The sequence below is a fragment of the Sceloporus occidentalis genome, unplaced genomic scaffold (genome assembly GCF_023333645.1).
Source record: "Sceloporus occidentalis isolate IW3139 unplaced genomic scaffold, rSceOcc1.0.p SCAF_106, whole genome shotgun sequence".
In the NCBI taxonomy this organism is placed as follows: domain Eukaryota; kingdom Metazoa; phylum Chordata; class Lepidosauria; order Squamata; family Phrynosomatidae; genus Sceloporus; species Sceloporus occidentalis.
In genome coordinates this window covers 998,986-1,010,575 of record NW_028317086.1, presented here as the reverse complement: position 1 = coordinate 1,010,575, position 11,590 = coordinate 998,986, and the positions used below count along the sequence as shown (strand labels likewise).

At 42.3% G+C, this 11,590-nt stretch overlaps 1 protein-coding gene across 1 annotated transcript; it reads right to left on the bottom strand.

Moving 5' to 3' along the window:
* Positions 1-201: 201 nt before the first annotated feature.
* LOC149283310 (spindle assembly abnormal protein 6 homolog) lies at positions 202-11,075 on the bottom strand. The gene is made up of 15 exons (XM_089497700.1): positions 11,005-11,075; positions 10,333-10,393; positions 9,679-9,758; positions 9,484-9,588; positions 8,948-9,119; positions 8,785-8,862; positions 8,281-8,400; positions 4,142-4,333; positions 3,642-3,836; positions 3,457-3,546; positions 3,154-3,333; positions 2,285-2,366; positions 1,470-1,567; positions 1,197-1,331; positions 202-276 (listed from the first exon to the last, which is right to left on the bottom strand). The coding sequence occupies exons 1-15, from the start codon at positions 11,073-11,075 to the stop codon at positions 202-204; spliced, it is 1,734 nt and encodes a 577-aa protein (XP_089353826.1).
* Positions 11,076-11,590: the final 515 nt, after the last annotated feature.

The following is an 11,590-nucleotide window of genomic DNA, read 5'->3' as shown; positions in this document are numbered from 1 at the left end:
ACGGGATATACACGAGAGTCAAGAATCCAGGGCAAGGTGGACATCATCGGCAACGAGATCCAAAGGATGAACAGGGAAAGCAGAAGCCATTTCTGCTCTATTGATGATGGAGGGCACTGTTCAAGTTACCGGACTCTTCTCCCATAATAGGTTCCTGTGCTATGTGCCGGGAGCCAGAACATTAATCACCCAGGAATTTTTTTATCCATCACGAAGATGTTTGTCCTGGGAAGTACGCAGACTGGGTAAGCAGAGCCCCTGTCCTGGTCTGTGTTGCTGTAATGTGCAAATGAAACCGTATTAAACACTTATCATAAATGATTTAGCGCTAGCTCAGTAAGTCAGGACACCTACCCTGCTGCTACATGGAGAATATTCCGCTGTAGCCTAAACAGGACTTTAGCTCCTGTAATTAGCTTTATAGCATATAAGAGGAGCATGAATGAGGGACTTCATCATACTTTAGCATATATATATCTATGAAACATGGACAACAACATTAAGCATATGATATATATGTATATATATATCTCACATGATTCCTCAAACACAATTCTTGATGCATAATCTCAAACTGAAAACCTGCATCTCATTCATCATTGCAGGTGGGTGTTGGGAAGAGTAAGGCAAGACTAACCTCCTTGGTAGCTGTACAAACAACCTCCTAAAAATCATTTGTGAAATAAATTCAATGTCCTGACTGTACAGAGTATCAAGGATCTCTGGGGCCACTAATGTCACAAGTCTGGAATTCAGTCCTCTGGCCAAAACTGGTTGTATAAGACAGGCACTTATAGACAAACACATCAGGCCCTACCTTTGGCTGTCGGTAGATTCTGGTTGAGTCCCCGTAGAGGAAATCCAACTTCTCTCTTTTTAAGGTACTTTAGATCCAAACCCGATCTCTCTCCACTGAAATTAGACATATCAATGGTAACTAAAAAGGTTAATAATATAAAGGTTACTGTGGGAAAACCGTTATCGATCACAGTGAAAGTTCATTAAGTTACGTGAAGTAGATACTCACTTCTCCTTGTTTGTGCTAGAGGCTAATCCAGGAGGACCTTGGGGTATTCCAACACCTGGCGTCTCTGGTTTGGGAATTTGGTTGTTGTATTGAACCTATAGGCAAGATTATCAATGAGGGAGAACTGTGACATCGAACACAACAAACTGTTCATATATCACGCTCTTACCTTTGGAACTGTGTAGGCTGCTTCTAGTGTGGACTGGTGGGATCCCACAGCTGATGATACGTTGGGTTTAACTGGGTACGAAGAAGACAATGGGTAAGCCGTCCGAGAAGCGTGAAAAGCCAACCTATTTTCTGGCTGTGGTGAAAAAGGCAACGTTGGAATAATTTTCAAATTAAGACCGTAAGAGCATTAGTCATTTTCTTAACAACAAACATAAAAAAAAACAGTGGTTTGGAATTATATGACCACATGCAAATAGGTTGTGTCACTCACCGGCTGGCGGGCAGGCACGGCTGTGCTGAAAGGAGCGTTGATGGGATTAGTGGCCGCACACTGGTTCTCGTTGAGCTGCTTGTTCAGCCAGTTGATAACTGCACAAGACATAAGTAAACATACAGGCATTTGGGACATTACAGAACCCTAACAACAGGCCAAAAATAATACGTAGGACCAGTACCTGCTGCACAGATTAGTAGTCATTGTAAAATAAAATTGTAGAAACCATCGTGATGTGTCGCACGTATATGTCTCGGCACATCTCCAGCAAGTCGAGACTTAATAGTTTTGAAGGCAGGAGTGCAAGAAAATGTTTGTATGGATATTGTGTTTGACCTACTGTTCCAGTCCAAAGAAAATACTTTACTGCTGTAGTTAATACTTTTACTATATTAGCAGCGATTAATGTCTTTTCTGGGTATAGATTCATGTTCTCACTTTCTCTTCCTTTCGTATATCGCACCACAACAGACATTTAACCTTCTTGTGTATTACACGTATGACCAAAAACAACTCCTACATGTAGGATCTGTCAAATGTGGCTCAATAGTATATATCTAGGTTATTAGAGAATAAAACAATAAATCATGTTTTGTCAATACCAGCTAATTCCTCCAATTGTTTAATAAAACTGCATTTTTCTTGCTACAATAGAACTTCAGAATGTAAAGTAATAAAATGAATCTAAAAACTTAAAGAAATGCTGATCACCAAAGGAGTAAGCTATACAATCATTAAAGACGTTTAGAAAATCCAGCAGGACCAGCTCAGTATCGGCTGGTGTAACAATCACATTAAGACGGTATAGTCACCATTCTCGTTGGTCTTCAGCAGCTCCTTGCTTTCCTGTAGCTTCTGCTCAGCTTCTTGAAGACGCTCCTGCAACTTGTTGGCCTGTAAGAGAAGCGCACAACCACTTTTCACTAGTCCGCTCGATATGAGCCCTCGCCAAAAATCATGAAAGAACTGCAGCGTGGAGTAATTCAGTCTTATTTAGGCGTACGTTTGTTAAAGTGGACAAATCAGAAATAAAAGTGTTTAAGGTATTTCAATGCCAGAAATGCTAAGCCAATGGAGCTGCCCTGAGCCAACAACGGTACCGTTTAAAAAAAGCATACACAGCTTCCGGTGCCGGCACTTCCGCCGGGGGAAGTTCTGGCAAGGGAGATTGTTAAAGCACATCACGCAGACGTTCACTAATCTCCCTTGCCGACACCCAAACACCCCCCCAGTTAAAGCACATCAAGCAGACGTGCCGGCAGCGGGGGCTGTTTACGCACATCGCCGCTGCCGGTGAACGTCTGTGCGATGCGCTTAGACAATCTCCCGTGCCGGCACTCCCCCCGTGGAAACTGCTGGCAGGGGAGGCTGTCTCAGCGTATCAGAGTAGGATGCAGGTCCCCTGCTGCATGCCCGGCGCCCAGAACTGCATGTCCCGGGCGCCGACTTAAAGCAGGGGGGAAAAGTGCGGCCTATATTCGGGCAAATACGGTATTTTACTGTGCGTGTTAGTATGCGTGTGTATGTTACTGTGTAAGAGTATGTGTGTGTATGTTAGTATGTTAATATATGTGAATGTATGTGAATATGCGTGTCGGAACCTGCACATTTGAAATCCATCTGATTATATCCAAGTCCACCCACCTCCAGCTCGGATCCCCGTCTCTCACACATGCCTCACCTCTTCCTCTTTCACGTGCAATGTCTCTTCGCATTCGTGCCGCAGCTTCTGATCCTCCTGAATTTGCTTCTCCTTATCTGCCAGGAGCTTCTCCTGCTGCACAGTCACTGCGTTCTTCAGCTTTAACTTTCCCATAAGATTCCTCAGGTCTCCCTGCAGTTTTTTTATTATGTCATTTGCCTTTACAAAAAATTGGTCAGAAGGGAGAGTTACTTATTTTTAAAATGGATCAGTAAAAATAACAATGAAAAGAAATGTCTAGAAGCAAAACGAAAGCAACATTTGTCTATTCCTGACTCTTACTTTTAGAAGCTCCGAGGATAATGATTTTATTGTTGCCTCTAGTTTCCCAATCTGGACTTTCTTCTTCTCAGAACTTGTTTCAAGGCTGGCCTGTAGAGAACAGATAATCCGGCATTACAGCAAACAAAACATGAATCACTGTGCATGTGAATGTATACATCATACTAAATGCTGCCAAACAATACCTTTTGCTCCTGGGTTGCTTTTAGGACCTCATTGCTTCTCAGCAACAACTGCTCTTTGTCCTTAAGCTCCTGTTCTAGAACAGCTAATCGCGTCTGCAGACGATTCACTTCTTTCTCCTTCTCGTGGCATTCTGCATCCAGAGCGGAATTCTCTCTCTGTAGCCCCACAACTTTCTGCTGAGTCCTTTGGGACTCCTGAAATGGAGACAGTCAGTAAGTGATAGCAGTTGCCCCAACCTGCATAACCAGCACCCCATGACTTCAATTTCAGCCATTAAATTGGAGATAAATGTAATATTAAAATTATCTAAGACGACACAGAGACTCTGAGTTCTAAGTAGAGTGAACACATAAATAGGAAAGGGTACTAAAGCAAGACATTTGGCTAAAAGTTGAATAGTCAGCTGCTTGTGTGATGCTAACCCAAACGCTGTTTACTTGGATGATAATTCACGTTGTGAAACCTGACTTTGCAATGAGAGAATTATAGGGTAAATTACCTCTTCTAGGCCTTGGTACTTGGCACGGAGCTCGCGGATGGTTGACTCCGCTTTGAATCGCCTCTCTAGAAGCTCTTTGTTGGAGGTTTCCAGTTCTGCGAGGCGGCTCTGCATCATCTCTGTGTTCTTCTGGAGGGAGCTCTCCAATTCCTTCCTCTGCTGTTCATACTGCTGTACTAACCGAGTACGTGTCTAAAAGGTTAATAAAAGAGCATATAAAACTGATGAGAAGGAAGGAAATACAGATGCTGGTTTTTGACGAGTTACAGAAACACATATCCTGAAACCAAGAAAATGGAGGTTGAGCGAACTAGAGTTATTCCCTAATTACACATACCATCCAAACTATAGGCAGAGTGCATGGAATGATTGGCCTTGTGTATTCTGTGTGACTGCAGATCATGAGCATATCCCTTCATCCAGATTGACAAACCATGGATTAATCAATAGATTATTTTAGCAACTTCACTTGTTCAAGCGTGAGGATTAAGAACGAGTTTTGGCGTGACAAAAAACTGAGACGATACTTATACTCTGCTATGTCACCAAAAGCAGTACAGTGAAGGAAAAAATGATTTGATCCCCCTGCTGATTTTGTACAGTGAGAGACAGAACAAAAAAAATGTATATAAATAAATTGATTTGCATTTTACGCAGTGAAATAAGTAGGTGATCCCCTATCAATCGGCAAGATGTCTGGCTCCCAGGTAACGAGCCGAGTTTGGAATCAACGAGTTGATTCCAAACTCTCCACCATGGCCAAGTCCAAAGAGCTGTCCAAGGATTTCAGGGACAAGACTGTAGACCTACACAAGGCTGGAATGGGCTACAAAAACATCACCAAACAGCTTGGTGAGCAGGTGGCAAACGTTGGTGTGATTATTCGCAAATGGAAGAAACACAAAATAAAACTTTCAATCTCCCTCGGTCTGGGGCTCCATGCAAGATCTCACCTTGTGGAGTTTCAATGATCATGAGAACGGTGAGGAATCAGCCCAGAACTCCACTGGGGATCTTGTCAATGATCTCAAGGCAGCTGGGACCATAGTCACCAAGAAAACAAATTGGAAACACACCACGCTGTGAAGGACTGAAATACTGCAGCACCTGCACGGCCCCCCTGCTCAAGAAAGCACATGTACAGGCTTGTCTGAAGTTTGCCAGTGATTATCTGAACTGGGTGAAAGGGTTGCAGGTTAGATGAGACCAACTCAACACGCCGTGTTTGGAGGAGGAGGAATGCTGCCTATGACCCCAAGAACACCCTCCCCACCGTCAAACATGGAGGTGAAAACATGCTTTGGGGGTGTTCTCCTGCTAAGGGGACAGGACAACTTCACTGCATCAAAGGGATGATGGATGGAGCCATGTACCGTCAAATCTTGGGTGAGAACCTATGTCCCTCAGCCAGGGCATTAGATGGGTATTCCAGCATGACAATAACCCAAACCACACGGCCAAGGCAACAAAGGAGTGGCTCAATAAGAAGAACATTAAGGTCCTGGAGTGGCCTAGCCAGCCTCCAGACCTTAATCCCATAGAAAATCTTTGGAGGGAGCTGAAGGTTTGAGTTGCCAAACGTCAGCCTCGAAACCTTTGGAGAGGATTTGCAAAGAGGAGTGGGACAAAATTCTTCCTGAGATGTGTGCAAACCTGGTGGCCAACTACAAGAAACATCTGAGCTCTGTGATTGCCAACAAGGGTTTTGCCACCATCAGGTTTTGCAAAGGGATCAAATACTTATTTGACTGAGTAAAATGCAAATCAATTTATAACTTATTTGAAATGTGTTATTCTGGATTTTTTGTTGTTATTCTGTCTCTCACTGTTCAAAAATTTTTTTCCTTCACTGTATGCGTGCCAACAAAGGCGAGACCTGCAGTAGGATCTCTTCATTGCAAATAAGCAGGCTGAAGATTCGTGTCCAGAAAGCTATCGTTATCAGACAGCAATCAGAGAAAATGGTTCATAAGCAATGCAGTTAGCTTAGAAATAGTGACAATATTCTGTGCATAGACTGGTATAGACAGACATTTTTCATACTAGACATCCACTTAGATGCTAATGGTAGAATTAACATCAGAATTTGAGCATTGCATTACAACATAGAATATCAAGGTATCATTCCTAATCTTCATGGAATAATAATAGTAATAATTAAAGGTAACCCATTGTCAATTTAAACCTGATGTAACTAGCAAGTTTCAGCATTATAATTTATATAATCCTAAAACCAGCTTGTGTATTACGCTAAAATATGATTAGCCTCATTACTCAGACTTCACTTGTAATACTTACATGACAAGCTCAAAGAGAGCAGTTTGTACATTTAAAGGGCTGCCATAAGGTTAAAAATTTTAGTTTGAGTTAGTTAATAATTTAATCATAAATCACTTAATTTTATAATCCAGTCCTCATAAATAATTATAAAATTAAAGGATTTATGATTCAATTATTAACTAAACACATACCACGGCTTTTTTTTTTTGGATATAAATGTAAAATTACATTAATATGAAACAAGATGTATACAATGAATTTATTCCTGATTGGAAATATCCATATATCCTTTTTTATGTGTATTTAATTTTAAGACTGTTAAATGTTGGTATTTTTTGTTTATGTGTGTCTACATGTATTGAAAATTACAATAAAAACAAAATTAAAAAGAAAAAAAAATGTTAGTTTGAGCAGGGCTCTCCTCACCTGTTTCTGTAAGTCAAATTGTTATGTTATATACTACTTGTTACGTCCTGTCTACCCATTGTACAGCGCTACGAAATTTGAAGGCGCTATATAAAACAAAAAATAATAATTGCAAGCAGGAAGTTATTTTTTTATTTCTTAAAACTGTCTGCATCTTACCAATGAATGCGTTTTAAAAAGCTTGATGCACCTCGGGTTCCTAGAAAAGTGGGACACACTGAACACATTACCATTCTCTGCATCTGCCCTCTCTATTATGAACTACAGTATGATCAGCTTGTAACACATGAGTCAATGAGACATTGAGGGACTAAGGGAATACAGCTTTGAGTTTCATTAACTTGGAATTCTTGATCACTGAGATTTAATTTTGTCCCTCGAGTGGCTAAACCGGGATAAAATGCATTTGATTTGCCTGGAAGAAAGTCAATAAATTTAGAATGAAGCCAGTAATCTCAGAATTAGAATTCAGCTAATTGTGTTAATAAGTTGAAACTTCAAAGAGGCAAAAAACGAAGTGGAGAAGAATAAATCGGGGAAGATTATTGTAGGCACAGAGATTGAACTATAGTCCAAATGACTCTATTAGTTTGCAGAGTAATGATTAAACACCGTACAGATAAATTGTAAAAGGAACAGTAGAAAGAATAGAAACAGTTCAGGTGTTAAATGCTGAAAGAAAGAAGGGATCACCTAAAACACGTTCCATGCCCACTCCACCTGTGCGTTCTTTACTCCAGGGCTTGACAATTCCCAGGTAGCCATGGTACATTTTCACATCTGGCTCCTAAGTTTCTGTACTCTATTGACATACCTCATACTGGCTCCTAAAAATAACCAGCTGGCTTCCAGATTTTTCCATCTTCACGCATCTTCACCCCAAATATGCCTTATACCCCTCTATTTCCTGCTCAGCCTCCCTGATATACCCTATATCCCCTAAATGCCCCTCCAAACTTACTGATGCATCCCCAGACTTGTCCCCTGTGCTCCAGACTCCCTGGTGTTAGCGGGGGGGCAGCCGGTGGACGTAGACAACTTCTGCTGCTACCCGACACTTCTGCCGGGGCTTCTATGACTGAGCACTGGAAGATCATGTCACGCCGGTGCTCTGTCATAGAAGCCCCGGCGGAAGTGACGGCAGCCGCAGAGGATGTCTGCACGCATCGCACAGATGCCGGAGAGGATCCAGGTCTCCTGCAGCGCTGCGGGGGATCTGGATATTAGTCTTGTAGTAAGACCTCTAATTGAGGTCTGATTATAAGACGACCTCGAATATAAGACTATTTTTCAGAGCATTTGCTCTTTTTGTATTCGAGCAAATACGGTATATACACATTCTGGTTCTTTTTCAATATGATTTCCTAATGTCCACTTACATATTACATACGCAGAATTACATTCTTAATATAACATGAAGAACAATGTTGTACCTTCTGAGCGTTTTCCTTCTCGCTTGCCAGCTCCACTGAGTGTTTGCTTGTTAATGCTGTGGCCATAGCTGATGACTCGCTCTTTATCCTTTCCAACTCCAGACACTTCTCAGACAGGCTCTACATAAAACACAATAAAGGGTTAAAAGTGCATGCTACGCTGAACCGAGGTACTCATGACAAAACACTAGATGTATCTAGTACAATTTGTGAGATATACATTATAAGTAATAATTCAGATATATGAAGAAAAGCTTGGGTTTTCTCATTACTTTTTTTTTTTTTTTTTTTTTTTAAGGTGAAGGGATATAATGAAAAAGAAGCAAGCTAAATATTTTTTTGTCTATACAATGGCTTGAATTCTGCATCACCCTGGAAGTTATGTATACGAAGTTTGAAAAGTTACCTTGTTACTACAGCAACTGAAGGAGCGGTCAGAATGAAACATTACATTGTTTTCGTTAGGGATAAAAAGTTTTATACATCGCTTGTACCGCGTATTACCTGTTGAGTGAAAATCAGCTGCCGACTGAGATCCTCCTCGGTTTTTTTGAGTGTCTGCTGTAGCAAATGTTTTTCTTCCTGCAAAAAAAACCAAACATTTTCTGGTAAATGCACAAACAACATTAGGAAACACTAATTTGGTGCGGTCCCCGGAGATCATTACCTTAATGCATCGTAAGCAGTTGGCCAGATAGCTCTTAATTTCCAAGTCACTTGCTGGCAGAAGTCGTAATGAAAGGTGTGTCAGATGCTTAAACGGATTTGTCTCTATAATATCCAGCTGAGCAGGGGAATTGCCCAGGACAGAGGCTGAAGGAGACAGCTGCAGCAGGAATCTGAAGGAAAAGATTATTTACGGTTAGCCATCATACTGTAACAGCAACGCGGCCACAAGCAGGACTGAAGATCCAAGTGCTTGTTACTGTTAGTTGGTGGTGGATGAAAGTCAAGAGTTTTTTTTGTCTTTATCATGGCCCTTTGGGAACTTGCCTTGACTCAAACTTGACTCTACTGCCCTCTACTAGTTTCAACATACTCCAGACCACCAGTTACGGGTCAAATGCGAAAGACCATTTTTACACTCAGGTTGAGATGACAAAGCTGCAAGATAACCCAAAGCCTGAATTTATACCACAAAGTAGCATATGAGATATATATTATATGGACCTCTTGTTTGCTATGGGGTAACTATCACCTTACCTTGGCACCTCTTTGCTCTGCTCTTGGATACACTGACAGAGCAAATCAATAAACTTCTGCGGAAATGCAGAAAAGTCAACCAGGAGGCCCTGCTGAGTCTTCAGACTGGGTTCATGTATAAAGGAAGATAGGAGATGGTTAATAAAGCACCTTAAGGGGATAACAATTTATATTATGAGTTGGCACAGATCTCACCTCTGAAAATCCTCTTCAGAGATCACAAGATTGTAGAGAAAGAATGGATCTGTGTCATCTGTCATCCGGACCACCAGATCCTGCAAAGGACAACTTTTAGCCACTAATCTGTCCCAGTTTGACAAAACACTTCTAACACAAATGGCCATTAGTGGCCCCAGTAATAGGGTTCCCAGAAACAACTGATGATACCCCGAACACCACATGATAAAACACCAGAATGCGCTATAGACCAGTGCTCCTCAACCCTCTCCTCAAGGCACACCTAACAGTCCAGGTAATACTCAGGTGTGTCTAAGGTGTTGCAAAATGAAACAACAAAAAAACCTTAAACACCATAGACACAAATGAGTAATACCTAAATCCTGGCTTTGAGGCGAGGGTTGAGGAGCGCTGGCATAGACAACGTGCTATCATGGTTTAGACAGGTCAAGTATAACCCATATAATAGCAGAGGGCCGTCACACTGCATGAGCTATTTGGGAAATTGTCATACTGTGACAACTTCGTATCAAGTACAGTGAAAGTGATTTGACAAACCAAGGATCCATTTCTGGTTTGTAATCGAGTGACGCTGCAGGGTCGTGTTCCTGTAAAAGGCTTTGAGCCACTCTCGCGTACGAGTTCATGCTTACACGGAATAACACCACATACCTTTTTATGGCTCAGACCGGCAGAAGACTGCAGCTCAATACAGATCCTCACGTTCAGAGATCTAGAAACAGAACAGCAGAAAGATGACAGGGCTGGGTGCGGAAAGCATAACATTCTACTCTTTTAAGCAGAAAACGCATCACTGGCCTTTCAATATATTTCATTAAGTTGATATCTGACAATTCACAGACGTTAAAATAATTTATGCTCCTTAGTTCATCCATAAAAAGTACAGAAAGGGAAGTACACCCTAAAAACCACTAGCATTCGGATTCCGGGGCGCTGCTGAAATGACCAACATGTACACACAACCAAACGAGATCTCCGAGCAATAAATGTCGTATAGTGTGACGGAATCCCCGATGTTTCTGCCTCACATGGATGCCTTTAAATAGCGTCCCTTACTACATCCATGAAATGTCAATCAACACAGATCAGAGGCTAACGGGCAACGGCTACACATTGCCCAAACTGACTCGGGCGTTGAGCGTATTCCATACGCTCCAGACAGTAACAAGCCTTCTATCGATGATACATAAACTTTCTAGAGACTAGTTTGTGCCCCGGAATCAGTGCAGATTATCCCTAAAATACTCCATTGCATTTTAACTATTTGTTGTTCAAGCTACACTATAAAATCACATCATGTGCCCCCAGCACTTGTGGAGTTACCTCTCCTCTGTGTCTCTGGCCCTCAGCTGGACCTTTAGTTCCCGGCTCAGCAGCTCCTGGATCTGAGCCATCGCTGGGCCCGTGTCCCTGTGATCCGGGCGCCTTCCTCCTGCAGGAATGCTTGGCCTACTGTCACCTCCACTCCGTCACACTGCGACACCGCCGACACACATGACTACCTCCCGGTCAGCCCCACGGCCTTTGCGGTGTCCTTATCGAGACCACTTTCTTCTGTAACTTCCTTTACCCACTGTGGGTCCTTCTGTCACCTGGTCACAAAATGTATTCCCAACCCCCTTCTTGGCCCCGCTCCTTACTGGTCTCCTGTATCCTCGAAACACCTATTTACTGATTCCTGTTACCTTTACACCAACTCAGCCTTCTTCCTGCATTACTTCCCGAGCTTAAGTGCTGCCCCGGTGTAAAATTCCTCCTCCTCCTATATGCCCCCTACTTTTTCCTTCGAAGCCCCGTATCGGTCTATGTCCCTGCTGTCGCGGCTCAATTTCCAAATCAACCGCCTGCTGCGTCCCCTGCGTGATGACATCAGAGCGCTGCTGAGGCTGCAGCCGCCATTGTGATTTTT